Raw genomic sequence first — 14,793 nt, forward strand, 5'->3', positions numbered from 1 at the left:
GTGAGACTCAAGACAATGCTTAATTAAATCAGCTGATGATTTATCACCAACTTTTGATGCACACAAAGACTATGGGTTTTCATTGTTGTACATCTCTACCTTTTCTGTAACATAGGTAATGTATTGCAATTATGGCCAGATATGATGTATGGTATCAATAGCCTTTCCTTTCCTTTTGTAATATCATGAGGGTCTGTGAGAAGCCTGCAGATACCGGCACTGAGTGCTCCCCTGCCAACACTCTTTGAATGTAGGTCAGCACTAAATGCTTGGGAATCTCACCAGTATGTCTCTATCACCCCATATCAAACTGTAGACACAATATTATGCAAAATCATACTTTACTGTCTTTAACCTTAAAGTACCTGAGAATGTGTTTTAAATCTTTAGTATGTCTTTATTACATTAAGTATTCATGGCTAAATACATGAGAAGTGCTTTCTGATCTGACCCTCCTATTGGCAGGACATCATTTGTTTGTTACTTATCATTCATTATGTAGAAAATGAATTAAGTTTTATGATGTGAAGATATAATGGCTATGTTGTACTTGTTTATATCTAGGGAAAGATCATGGTTTCGGTAAAACATTGTGGTTTGAATTTAAGTGATTCAGTTTTTATGGTTACAGGGTCTTCATGTCACATGGTTACAATGTCAACAATGTGGTTAAATTTAGCGGAAGATTGTGTTTAAAACCAATGGTGACACAGTTGGAAACAGAAAACAAACAACCCTCCTGTGTTAAAGTCTGAAATTTTGTGGACTCATCCGTCCATCCTCACCTCACAACAGCTGCTAGAGGCCTTTGTCACTTAACCCTCAATGTTGTTTTGGGATACTTGCAGAGACGGCTGACTCTGTTCTTTTTCTTGGGAGGACAACCTCTGCTGGCAAACAGCCCAACAGCTGTCATCATATTTTGTTTCAAATGTTGCTAAAATCACAGACACTGAACACTTTTCCAACTGAGCACCAGGCACTTTAACCAGTGAGAAGACGATAGCACAAAAATGTAGTTAATCTGATTATGTGTTGCCTGAATGGAGTAGCAGTAGATTACCTGAAGAAACAAGCTTATAATCATGTTGTGGCTGGAGACAACCTTAGCCTACAACCAAGTCCCCAGCCGCACAGTGACCTCGGAGAGTTTGAATGTATAACCGAGATAAAGGATTCGTACAATGACTGACTCCAAGCCAGCTCAGCCCAAGCTCGGCTCTGTTTTGAGCCCTGGGTGCTAGGTTAGCTTGTTAGCTTGGATGCTAGTTGCAGGAGGATCCTTCAATTGAGAGAGTGGTGCAGTAGACACATGGTCACTACTGCAACTATTGTTTCACAGGGTTCTCTGAAACCGCGAGACCGGACTGGTGGAGCGAACATTCAATACACACTCATTGAAGTGTAATACAAGAAGGGCCTAGCCTCATGAAAAATAGAAAAAACATAAACATAGCGGTCACTAGCCATCCACCACAGTTGGCTTGTTTATAGCATGATATTGCAATATTGCTGTTATTTCAACAGCCCTAGTAGGAGCCCATGCTCATAGTAAGAAGCTGATTGAGGATTTCACATCTTTAAAACGTTGAATTTAACTAAACAATAATTGAACATAACTGCATACTACACACATATAATAAATGCTAGCGGTGAGCAGTACATTCTTAAGTATTGATGGCATTTGAGAATATTATCTTAATATGCATGGTTGAACATTCAGGCTAGTTGCTAATGCTGTCAGATGTCTTTGTGCTTATAGAAAAGTGTTTCATAATGCTGGCTGTGGATGTCCCATTAGAATAACAGCTGTACCTGCCAACAGTGCAGTGACACTGATACTCATTCAAGTACACGCACTCGCACACAAACACTACATATGCATATTAAATATATGCTGTCTCTTTTTTTTTTTCTTTCTCACTCCCTGCACTTTCTGACTCACTCACTCCACTCGTCCATTGAAAAAAAGGGGTGAGCGAGTGCAGAGATGGGATGGGGAGATGGAAAGGTAAAACAACTATATACAACAACTATTGTATCTGGGGGCTGTGGAGGAGAATGCCATGGAGGTAGGAAATGGACATTTTTAGTTACAGAGGGGAATCCATTAAGGTCATCCAGTGAGAAATGCTGGATGGAAAGCTCTGTCTGGGCCCTTCCAGTCCCTGACATGATGTGCTTCAAGTACAGATACAAAGCACAGGCAAGTTTTCTTCCCATAACTGAATGCTACTGCTCAGTGACAAAATGAACAACTATAACGAAAATCAAATACAAACAATATAATCAGATTGAAGTGAAGTGAATCAACCATTTATGTTCTTATGGATTAGAAAATATGTTTAAGTCTAGAGATAGCGTTAGGGGGATGTTATCCACAGTCAGATCGTCCTATCAACAATTAATTTTTTGATAATCAATTTGAATTTAACGTAAGGAAGGAATTGAGACTCATAAGAATACATAATGATGTGAAAACTCAGTGGTTAAAGTCATATGAGTCAGGGAAAGGGAAAGCGAAAGCTCATGGTTCCAGTTAAAACATTGTGGTTTGGTTTAAAAGTATTATGATTGTGAGGTTAGGGAATCTTCATCATCATGGTTACAATATTAATAAAGTGGTTAAAGTTAGGGGAGGATTTGGATGTTCTGGAGATTTCTGAATGATGTGAAACTGAGATCATACAAGGAGGGTGCAAGTCAGTTAAGGGGGGAGAAAGTAAGTGAACCAGACAGTTTTTTTTTGTCTTTAGGAGCCAGGCTGATCAGGTGAGTCACATCAGTTAATGAACCTTCCTTGTCAGTCTTTTGCCCTCTGAAATACAACAAGAGAACCAGAACAGACCACAAAGTTTCAAGTGGAAAGGATTCATTTGATAGATAGATAGGTATAAAATACAACAAATATGAATTTCCTCCATTTAAACTGACATTTCAAATATATTCCTTGTAATGTTTCCTCTTCAACACATTCACCTTCATCCTCCTTCCAAGCTACACACAAGCAGAAGAGATGTCCATTAGACTACAACCTACGGTATTGTTGATCTAGCTGTTTTGCCCTTGTGTTAAAGTTAATTCTGAATAATGCAAAAAAGAAAAAAAAAAGAGGAAGACATTTTATGAGCCTCTTATTTGTCTGCTTCTGTAGGGCTCTCTGCTCCTTGAGGATTGTGGGAGTGTTTATACAAATGATTGTTTATGGAAGTCAAAATTGGCTGATAATAAAGGCGTTGTTTGCTTTCAATATAATTTGATTTATTTTCTTAGGGAAATTATGTGGCAAGAGTTGGAACCAGTAAACATTCAGAAAAACAATCAGTAAAAAAGAACAATAGAATTAGACCCAGTCCAGTTTCAAGTTAAGTTTGGAACTAATTGAAAATAAAACATTTGCGCCACATCATTGGGATATTTGTTAATGTGTGGAGTCTACACACACAGAAAACACACTGTCATCCACCAATACTTTGCCCCCCTCTCCATCTAGTTAGCAAGCTGAGTTGTCATCTCCTTCCTCCCAGACATGTAATAATATTGTATTGAACTTGTGTTAATTTGTTCAGAGCCACCATGAAATTATATCAGTTGGAAAAAAATATGGATGATGTGTTAGTTCACATATGAGTGGATTAAACTGAAGAAGACAGGGTGAACAAAGATGATGAGAGAGAGAGAGTGTGTGAGAAGAGGAGCGGGAAGATGGAGGGAGGTCTTTCAGGAAATATATGACAGCAACTTAATGTATAAACTCTATTACCTGCAGTAGAAAAAATATGTTTTTGTACACAATACAAATGTATTACTGAGTGATTTCTGAGCATACTGCCACATTTTGCAGAGACAAATCATTACTGGAGAGACTAAAGTGACACTCTATTATACTAGCCGTCAAAATGTTAATCTCATTTTCTATGTTCTTTTTTGATTTGAAAGCAGCGTTGACCAAGAAAGCTCTTCTTTTGTTAGTGATTGTATTGTAAGGAAAACTAATTTTCGCTCCTCAAATATTGACAACAACAAGGGACAGTTAGTACATTGAGATGAAAAGTCAATCAGAATGAACTTGAGCTGCTGGGGCTGTCATGTCTTCTCCATCATGCTGTTTCATTTCCTTGTGTGACGGATGTTGATTAGATTACCTCTGCTTTCTTTTTTTTCTGCCTGTCTGTCTCATTTCTGTATGAAAATTGTGGAAAAGTTTGTATTCCCTACAGAAAAAAGAGGCCACACTCCACCAAGCCAGCCAAGAACCAACTGACAAACAAAAAAGACTCTTGAGGTTAATTAATAATTAACTCTCTTAATTAACTTTCTAGGTTAATTGGCAGCTTAAAGACTGGTGGCGTGCTAGGTAATCGCCCCTGAGATTTTAGTCATGCGACAGGAGGCTGTGACGTTTTTGCTGTGTGTATTTGAAGACCAATTGATCTACTAAAGCACTGTGTGTGGGATAATTCATTAACTGATAGGTTCAACAATTTTAATTTTACTGGATGTAATCATTGATCTTAATTAAGTTTGCATTTTAATTTGGAGACAAATCTTTTAAATTATTATTTGGATCCAAATAAAGGAGGATGCAGGCAAAACAGTGTGAATAAAATATGTATGAGGCTAGTTGGCATTGAGATGGTGATGGGTTAGGGTTAGGCTGTTATTTGAAAACTGTCAATGCTGAGCCTGTTTTCTCCCAAATGTGGCACTCCACACAGTGGATCACTAAAACTGTGCCACTCTCTTCCCTTCCAGCACTCTCTCACACGCAAGCTCACACCTACATGTTGAATAGTAATGCCAACACACACACACACACACACACCTTGCAGTATTGATCGGTTGCCAAAGGACACAAGGTCAAGTCGCATGGTGTCAATATTTAAAGCAGCACTCAGCACTGGGGACCTCTACCATAACCTCATTAATATGGGGGTCTGCTCTGCTCAAATACACTCCTAGCACAGAGAAAACCTGACTCGGGAACTGAGGAAGACTGCATACTCACATATAAATGAGAAAATAAGACACTCACACACACAAACACTCACAAACAAATTCCCTTTTGCATGAACACGGTTTCAAAAACACAAGGAATGAATGAATATATTAACAACACATAAGAAATGCTGCCCTTGCCCTTAAAGGTAGCATCTGTGTGATGTGTTTCATATTGAAACAGGATGTTACTACAGTTTACAACATGACTGATCACTCCGAGCTGTAAATCAGTGGGATGTTTGTAGAGTAGAGAAAAGGTGGTTTATTTTTTGGCATTTTCTTCCTGTGCAAAATGGTTTTCACTATTATAGAGTGAAAAAGTTTTTTTGGTTGGGGTTTTCCCTTATCAGAATCAAGGGTACAAGGATAGAGGATGTTGCACAGATCATAAAACCCCTGAGGCAAACGTGTGATATAAGGCTTTAATGAATAAAAAAATTACTTGACTGGAAAGATTTCCGGTTATATCCCAAAAATTGCCCAGGTAAGCAATACTAAAAAATATTTAATGTCAAAAATGTTCCATTACAGTGATCCTCCACCAACCAATAACAACTACATTAATATGTTTTATTAGATGCAGTGATTCTCCTACATTCATTATGCAGAGGCACACGGCTGCTGCAAAATTATGAGCTTTGCTGCTAAAATTTCATACAATCATTGATCTTCTAACGAGTTTCAGTCGTACACCGTGCAAGAACAATGACATCCTAGTTCTGTTTGTGTGCTGGAGAGCCCTATCCCAGAAGCACATGGTGCAGCAGTGTCAAGGACGTGCATGGCAACATCTTGGTCTACAACTTGTCAGTTTGGACATGACAAGCTCTTTTTAAAAGTCTGTACTTGCAGGACTGACTCAGGACTTGTGAATGTCAGCTGTGGCACACCTGACACCTCCCATGGGCAATGGACGCCAGCATTCTCCCATGAGCCAAGATGACTTCTGGGTATGCAGGTTGTCTGTTGTATGATTTGTAACCCTGCAAGGTTAGGGGTTGACTAACCTATAGCTGGGCTCAGTGATGCAGTGTGAAGACAGGACAGGTCGCATTTGTCAGGCTTAGCCTACTGTAACCAAAGAGTCCAGTAGAGGACGAGATAGAACGAAGGAAACGATATTGTAACTCTAGTTCCATAAACATAGGCAGGGACCACTACCTAGGTGAGATGCTGCCTTCTATACTGTGTGACGCACATGTAATCTGTAGCTACAGACATACACATTTCACTGGGTGAGTGTGTGTGTGCAACTGGAGGAAAGTATTACCCAAAGAATCCAATTGAGGGCTTTGTTTTTTTCCCTACAGTGTGTTTGGGTTCAGACTTTATTTGTTCATGTGAACCACCCCAACCACTATCCTCCCTTTAACTGACTACTGTTTTTTTATTTGAGGAAACACAGTACATACCCTCACTCATACATACAGGATCCCACACAGCTTTCTGTAAGACTACTGTACTTATTTAATCACCCATACTATCCCCCAATCACTCCACCCAATAACACAGTCAGACCTGAGCCTCCAAAGGGCAGTGCTATTCTCTCCAGTATGGTCCATTTTGATCAATTGTTCTAGCATGAGCCTGTGTCACTTCTGCCCTTCCTATCCCACTGTTCCCATTCTGGTCTTATCTGTCTCCAGAGATTGGTACGAGAAAGGCACAGCTCTATCAACAAGGCGGCTGTTGCTTGCACATTCACCCACTGTTGTTTTCACATACTCTCTCGTTCTCACATATGAACACAACAGGTCAGCTAAGATCAGCAAAGTGAGTGTCAATGAGCTTTCTTTCAGTCCTCTAGTGCTTCATTTACACTGCTGCCTGCACACACACCATACACACAGAAACATTCGGTGCAGACACACTTCACTCTGAGATAAGAGCAATGTTTGCCACATGATTAGGATCTTTCAGTTACCATTAAAGACGGTTTATCTCCTGCCCTAACCCTCATTCACGCCTTTTGCTTGTTCGCTGCCTCTCCAGAGAGAGTGATGGAGGTCACAGAGCCACAGGGGAGGACGGGAGAGAGGCAGGAGCAAAAAAAGAAAAAAAAAGAAAGAAAAAAGCAAAACAGCGAACTATTTCTTTATTTGGTGGGCTATTCTATTGTCAAACAAGACCAAATAATACAAATATTATTATTATTTATTCTGGCTATGATAAAGCCAAACCACTGAGTTTTTCAGCTAGGCGTTTAGCTAGTTTAGTCTAGGTTTGTAGTTACTAAAAATCGCTCATATCTATCGTACACTCTCTTTTGTCCTCACCTGTACTCCAGTGAAAAGCGGGTCAGCTCTGTGTTGTTGTGGATCCATTTGAACTCCAGTGGCCAGCTCCCCTCGGCCATACAGGTCAGCACCAGCCTGTTGCGTTCCAGATGGAGCTGGCTGCGCACCGGCTCTGTCTTGAAGTAGGGAGGCACGTCATCTGTAAAGTACAAAGAACAGAGTTTGGAATTAAGGATTTGCTTTTTTCCTGCTGCTAAACCTAGCGAACCTAAAATACCTCAAAGAAAGAACAGTTCTTGGTGTAAATCTCACACATATCCAAGAGCCTGGAGACACTGGGCACATGTAAATAAGCTTTAGGAATAATAGAGAAAGAAAAGTATTAAATTTGATCTTAACTTTCATCTGATTGTGGATGGTTAGATGTTTGGGTCTTACCTAAAACAACGTAAAGTCTATTATATGTGATAATCACTGGCATGTAAACAACTAGATTCCACACTCCAGATGGAAACCCTATCTGAACGTCTCGCTTTTGGAGCCACTTAATCTCACGTGAGGCATTGTTGCCTCTGTCTGCTGATCTCGACTTGCTGTGAGAACATCAGAGATGGCTTGCTAACAGGGAGGAGGGAGTGTAGGCATGAAGTCATGACGGATTGGTTCATGCATCTCCTGCTCTGTGTGTTTGTGTGTCAGCAAATCATTGGCACAGCGCACCACTTTCCCCGAGCTAGACAGAGTAGACAGGAGAGGAGTAAAGCCTAGGAGGAGGCATGAAATCCTTTCATCATTCGTTCGCCTCCACTCCGTTTCGCTGTCTTTCGCCCTTTCTGTGTTTCTTGAACACGCTCTGTTGAGTGTGAAGGAATAGATTGAGGAAGACCAGTGAGAACCTCTCCACAGGGTGATGCACATATTGAACGTGTCAACAGACACACATATTTTTATATCTCAATCAAGAAGTCTCACACCCAAACTGTCAAGGTCCCAAGAGATTCTAATATCTCAACCTTGATAAATGACACAAAAATGGAGAGCTTACTTGATGATCATTGTAAATATAGAACACATTAATTGGATGGTTGGATAATATAATTATCAAATTGACTGATAATCAGGCATTTAAATTAAACTGTCAAAATGATCTATAGTGGTGATATTTTGTTCTTCTATTTTGGCTCAGCAAATCCAATAGAGGTAGACAGATAAGAGTGAAGGAATGAGGAAGAAAATTGAGGATGAAAGTAAGTGGGAGAGGGAGTGAGAGACCAATGATGATTTACAAGCTTTTCACTTCCATTCAAATTCAAATTTACTACTAAAGCTTCTAAAAAGTATGCTTGATTTAACAAGAAGATTTATCTGTATTTACTTACACTATTACTGCTGCACAAGGAATATTTTTACCACGGTTCCAGTTGTAAAGGCTCTCGATTGAAAACATTTGTAGTCAAACATTTGTCCATTTTTATGCTGCTGTAATAGTCTGTCTGTCTTGATATAAATGAGTGGACAAAATATTAGAAAAAACCTATTAGTGTAATGCAATACAGTTCAACAGCAGCACTAACTCCATCCTCCAAAATGGTCCTAAAGTTGAATCAACTCCTCTCTAAAACAGTTTCAATAAAAACTGCAACATTATAACCTTATTGAAGGCAGGATTTATTGCAGGACTGTTGTATTAGACTGTATTAGATGTACCTAATAAACTGGGAACTGATTGTGTACTTAAGAGAATGTTATAAAAGAGGTAGAATTAAAATGTTATGTTGAGGACTGATGTCAAATGAATGAGTAATAATACTTTTGTCCCACACAAACATGAAATTGGTGATAGAAGGTGATAAAACACATCATTAAAACAATATAAAACGCTATAACAGATCTCAATAAGTCAATAATGAATATTCATGAACTCCAGACTGACTGATGTATATTTATAATGTGTACTTTGGTCTGATTTCTGACTTTCGACAAGTTGAGTGTGGCGCCAGCCTGCAGGACGGCTGGCAAGAATAAATATTTATAACAAACAGAGAGAAGACAGAGGAGACTCAATAAAGTACCACACAGTATTGATCTGTCAGATTCAATGCACATACCTAGTATTTTCAAGTTCGAAACTGTGCCCCTTACCATCCTGACTGCGCTGTGCTGTTCTGTTAAAATCTGATCCCTTAAGCTAGTCAAACATGAAGAAACTCTCCGCACAGCAGAGGCATAAAAAGCAGAGCCAAAACACAGACACAGCTAATCAGAAAGTCACACTGTGGAGTAAAGCCTCTGTCAGAGGCAAAGAAAGACTGCAAAATGAGCCAGAAGAAAAAGGAAAACTTGGGTTATGTTAAACTTAGGTTATATAAATGCTATGGAAAAGAAACGGAGTGAAATGATATATGAGAGAGCAAAAAAGGCAGACAGACAGTTTAACAGATGCAAAATAGAGATAAAATGTAAAATAGACTCTGATGTGTCTTTAGAGTTGAGTGCCTGGGCATTTCCCAAAGAAGTGTGGGTTAATGCTATGCCTGGCATAGAGAAAGATATGCTGCAAAAATGAGGGAGATTGAGATGTGCAATAGTGATTTGAGAAGGCCGAGACTAATTGTTCCCTGGCGATGTGCGCTTTGCTTTTATCTATGATGGGGAGATAAAAGAGAATGAGGAGGGAGGCAAAAAAAAGGGAGGGAGAGAGTGGAAAGAGAGGAAAGGTAGAGACAGCAATGCAGCAAGAGATAGAGATAGAGAGAGAGGGTATGCAAACAAGATGCAAGCATGCATACGGTATTACCCGCACACAGATACTCAGTCAACCACAGGAAGGTGTGAGGCCAAAGAAAACATTGATCACTGATGAGTATCTCCAGTAGTCACTCTCATTAGGAAGTCCATGAGAGCTCATCAGCGATATCAAACTGTGGAATCAGCAGCAGCAGCAGTGGAAGAAAAACACTATCAAGTACATATGCTTACACAATGGCTATGAGTGGCAACTAATAATTATTTTCATTCATAATTAATCTGTCAATTATTTTTCCAGTAATATATTGATGGCTCATTCTATTAAAAGTAAAGAAGTTAAAAAATGTCCATCATAAGTCCCTATTGCCCAAGGTGAATTACTCATATTGCTTATTTTCTCAAACCAAAACCCACCCACTTGATCAGATTGTTACATTATCAAAATTAATCAATTAATATTACTATACTAATAATAATACAATTGAAGTTGAACTATTCAAAGTGCTATATATCTAGCCTACTACATGTGACCTGCCAAGCATCAAAAGGCAGACAGGAAAAAGCTAGTAACTATCTATCTGGATCTTCAGATACTAAATGCTCCACTATGTTCAGCAGCTAGTCACTAACTGTGTCTGATTTTTTTTCATTTGGTGCTGAGCAGGTAGAGCACAGTTATAGAACATTTACTCTGAAAACACCTGTGACACTATGAGAGTGGTGAGAGTAAACTAAAAGAGTGAAGTTGCTGCAGAAAAATACCTTTAATAGCCCATTTAAGTTATAGTACAAGGTGCCTCATCAGGGGAGAAGTACACAATTTGAAGTCCACAAATTATATGGTAAATGCATGTGTAACATGTAATAGAAGCTTTTGTGAATTGCAGAGAAAAGCACTTCAGCACTTATGACTGTGAAGAGAAATGATGGCTCTATATTGCTCTGTACTGATCATTTGAGATTTGACCATCACATAACCAATATCCTTCATCAGGTTCTGTAAACTGCAAATAACAATGATGATAAATGAAGCTTGGGTAACATACTGTATCCTCTGTCTCATGCCACGTGATGCGACACCTGACATTAAATGCAGAGGCACACCCACAGTGATTAATGACTTCGTCTGCGCTCGCAGTGAACGTGAACACGCCTACAAATGCACCCACAGACAGACCAAACCCAACCCGACTCGAGCTTCCACTATGCGGCTGTGTGATTCCTGTGCAATACAAAGCAATTATTGTGTGATAGGGGCCTCTCATTTGCATACAGTATAGCTCATGCCAGAGGATGCTCCCTGGGGCCAAGGCCCAGGTCGACTCAAAGCTGGAGCATGTGGGTCTCTGTGTGAGTGTGTGTGTACGTGCACGTGTATGTGCAGGTTAGTGTGTCAGACGGATGCTCACAAGCCAGTCTGCAGCACACAGTCAATTAAATCAGCTCTCTCATTAATGAGAACAGTGCCAAGTACAAATGCCTGCCCTGGGGTGAGAATTCATAATTGAGAAGAACTTCAAGAATTCATTTCTAAAATAACAAGAGCTATAGTCAGGGACACTTCTACTATTTCCCTCCAAATACTCTGCTTAGAAAGGTCAAAACAACCCTTTAAATTCCTCTTACCATTATCAGTCTTCAGACTCTAATGTCACACAGCACTGATTGACTATAATGGAAATACTTCACAAAAATAAGGACAGGCATGGTTTAGATAAACAGACTTCTGGCGGATCTGGAGGCTACAGAAACAAACAGCAGGAGTAGGATTTCACTCCGTTTTCTAGTTCTTTACTCGAAATAGACACTTTTCAAATACATCTAAATGAGAATGGAGAACATGAAAAATCTTAGCAGGCAGCCGTCTGTGGGCATGTATGAACAATCTGATGTCATCACGAAGAAGGAATAGAGGTAACATTGCAAACTAAGCAGGCTGAAGTCCATAATTTTGACTTTCAAGGAGCATTTTTACAAATACCGACCTCAGATTTAGGAGATTAGTCCGTCTAACCAACAACATCACAACAGTATTGCCTCCACCAATTCATTAAGAAATACTTCACTGTTGTTTTCAGGTAAAACATTACTTACTGATCTATGCCACTTTTTAATGATAATGTATGCGTGACGTCAAACACGTTTGCTTTCTCCTGCACACAAGAGCATCTCTGGATCATTTTTCATAATGAACAGAAAAACACACTGAACTGAAGGTGATCCAGGCTGGATAGCGTGTAGATGTGCTGAACTAATCTCACCACTTAATCACTTCTTTGACTTGACAAATTTTGGGAAATTTCCCCATATAATTCATAAAAACACATTGCATCTTTTCAATGAATGCTCCTGAGGTCTGATGTGTCTCAGAGCTCGACAGCTCTACAGATTTCACGTTTTCTTAGTGCGAACCACACGGTTTTCAGAGTGTTCACAGATAAGTCAGGCAGTCGAAGCACACACAGTCAACTTTCCAGTTCCCAGAAGGCTGTGGTGCTGCGGTGGCAGCCATGAGTGGCAACCTCCCTCCTAGCTCAATCCTCAGGGGCCCTTTGCTCCCGGACACAGCATACATATTTCAGGTGCAGCCTGGGGGCCCCACACATACTGACAAACAGACACACACACACACACACACACATGCATACTCTAGCTTTTACATTTGCGTATCAAAAATATATTTGCTGTTGTTGATAGACATACAACTATACAGTGATTGCAAATGCGTAATGAATGTGTACCTGGGTGTAAATGAGTGTTAATATGTGTATGCTTCCGTGGCATTGTATGATTTGTTTATGTCTACATAATAAGTGTGCGCATGTTTGTTTGTGTCATTCCTTGATGGCAGGTGTCTGTATGAGTGTGTTTGTGATGCTGATGAGGATGGAAGTTTGCTGGTGGTCTAACTGAGCTGCTAATGGCCCCGCTGGGTGTGAAAATCTGTTCTACTGTCTGTCTTTATTTAGCACATTGGTCTGGTCCTCTTGCTGTGTGTGTATGTGTGTGTGAGTGTGTGTGTGCGTGTGTGTGTGTGTGCGCGTGTGTGTGTGCATGTGTAGGATGGGAATGGAGGCGATCCAAAATGTGCCAGTTTATGTATGTCAGCACGGTATTGTACGTTTTGTGTGTAAGTATGTGTGTGTGGAGTACTTTGGCAGATGTTGTGTATGTGTATGTGTATGTGTGTGTTTGTGTGTGTGTGTGTGTGCATGGTTGCTGCTGACTGATATTTTACTCATCCCTAAGAGACATTCAAACCAAGGCCAGCTGCTGATTTCCACTAGCCTTCGCCCATACAAAGACAGACATACTGTATGTGGCACACAAATTAAATTGAGCCAATCAGCTGTTCACTATTCTGTTCATGAACACAGAAACACACAAACAAGTGCACACACATTCCATAATACATACATACATACACATAACACATACTACACATCATGTCTCAGCACACCTCTTTTGGCCTGTGTCCAGCATATTACCGTAGGTCCTTTTTGCTCCATTCATGGCTCAGTGACACCTCCACCACCACCTCCTCCTCCTCCTCCTCCTCCTCCTCCTCCTCCTCTTCTTCCTCCTCCTCCTCCTCCCTGCCTGTAGCACTGCATTTCCCATGAGGCCAGGCTACCGGCCACTAATCTCTACCACCGCTGGTCTACATGGGTTTAGGTCAGCTGGCAGGCTTCCAAAGCTGCAGGTTCAAAGACCGCTGCACTGTCCAGAAGACTGACTCTCAGTGGGTAGGAGAGGTTGACCCGGCCAAGGTTACAAGTTAATTAGTCTTTTTTATTTATTTATTTCTTCATTTTTTTGTGTGTTTATTTCTTGGTATAACATTTGATCTACCTTCAGCTTGCAATACATGTCACACTTTCATCCAGCATCGCTTTAGGTCCCCAACCGGACTCCCCCCGGGATCACAGATACATCTAAGGGGTCAGATTCTTCCATTTCTGTAATTTTGAATCTTCTGTAAATACGAGATGCTTTCACCTCTTTAGGGCATGTAAGACTCTGAAAAGGCCAAATCACTCTTTGGTTGCAGCAACATGTAAAGGGACAAGGCATTGTAAATATAATTGTTTTGTTAAAAAAAGAAAAGAAAGTGAATGTGTTAGAAACCACTGGTCTGAGATATCAAATTATAGAAAAATATGCATTAAGTCAATTTGAACAGCACACATCTTCGTAAATTAGCTTGAAATATGATTAAAATCTGAATCTTCAAAATGTTGAAAACTGTAACCACTCATATTTGTGTCCTGTCCTCTATGCTCATCTCCTTTGGTGTACAGATAAGATAGCGATGTCTTGGCCGCGATTAATCAGAGCGGCACAAACATTAAAAGTGTCTACCTCTTTAAACAGCCTGGGCAAAAAGGGATGGCAGCCATAAATCTATAAGCTAACCTTTAGCCATGACAGGCTAAGCTCTCAGCTTGCATGCTTACCTTTATCACTTAGCCCACAGCAATCCTTCCCTCACCTCCAATAATGACTTGCAAAGCTAGACTAAGCAGCTAATGTTGCGAAACAGAGCTACACAAAGAAAAACATTTTTTAATACACAGGTCTGGGAAAGATTATATACTAAAAAAAATGAAAGAGAAATGTGATTTAATGTATGCCAACACATGATTTTCCATTCCTTTTACTTTCTTGTAATTGCCTCTTTCCTCCACATGCAAATTTGTCTATTTGTGTGTTTAGGGATGTGCATTTGTGTGTGTGTGTGTGTGTGTGTGTGTGTGTGTGTGTATATGTGTAAGAGAGCTCAGGAGAAGGCTGGTTTAATTTCCCA

General features: G+C 40.0%; 1 protein-coding gene across 1 annotated transcript in view; it reads right to left on the minus strand.

Moving 5' to 3' along the window:
• The window catches only part of sdk2b (sidekick cell adhesion molecule 2b), a 74,918-nt gene extending 67,546 nt beyond the window's left edge, over nt 1-7,372 (minus strand). The window contains exon 1 of the mRNA XM_053341153.1: nt 7,278-7,372. Within this exon, the coding sequence (XP_053197128.1) occupies nt 7,278-7,357 (80 nt within the window). The 5' untranslated portion in view covers nt 7,358-7,372. The remainder of the gene's footprint in view (nt 1-7,277) is intronic.
• Nucleotides 7,373-14,793: the final 7,421 nt, after the last annotated feature.

The sequence above is a fragment of the Scomber japonicus genome, chromosome 20 (assembly GCF_027409825.1).
Source record: "Scomber japonicus isolate fScoJap1 chromosome 20, fScoJap1.pri, whole genome shotgun sequence".
Taxonomy (NCBI): domain Eukaryota; kingdom Metazoa; phylum Chordata; class Actinopteri; order Scombriformes; family Scombridae; genus Scomber; species Scomber japonicus.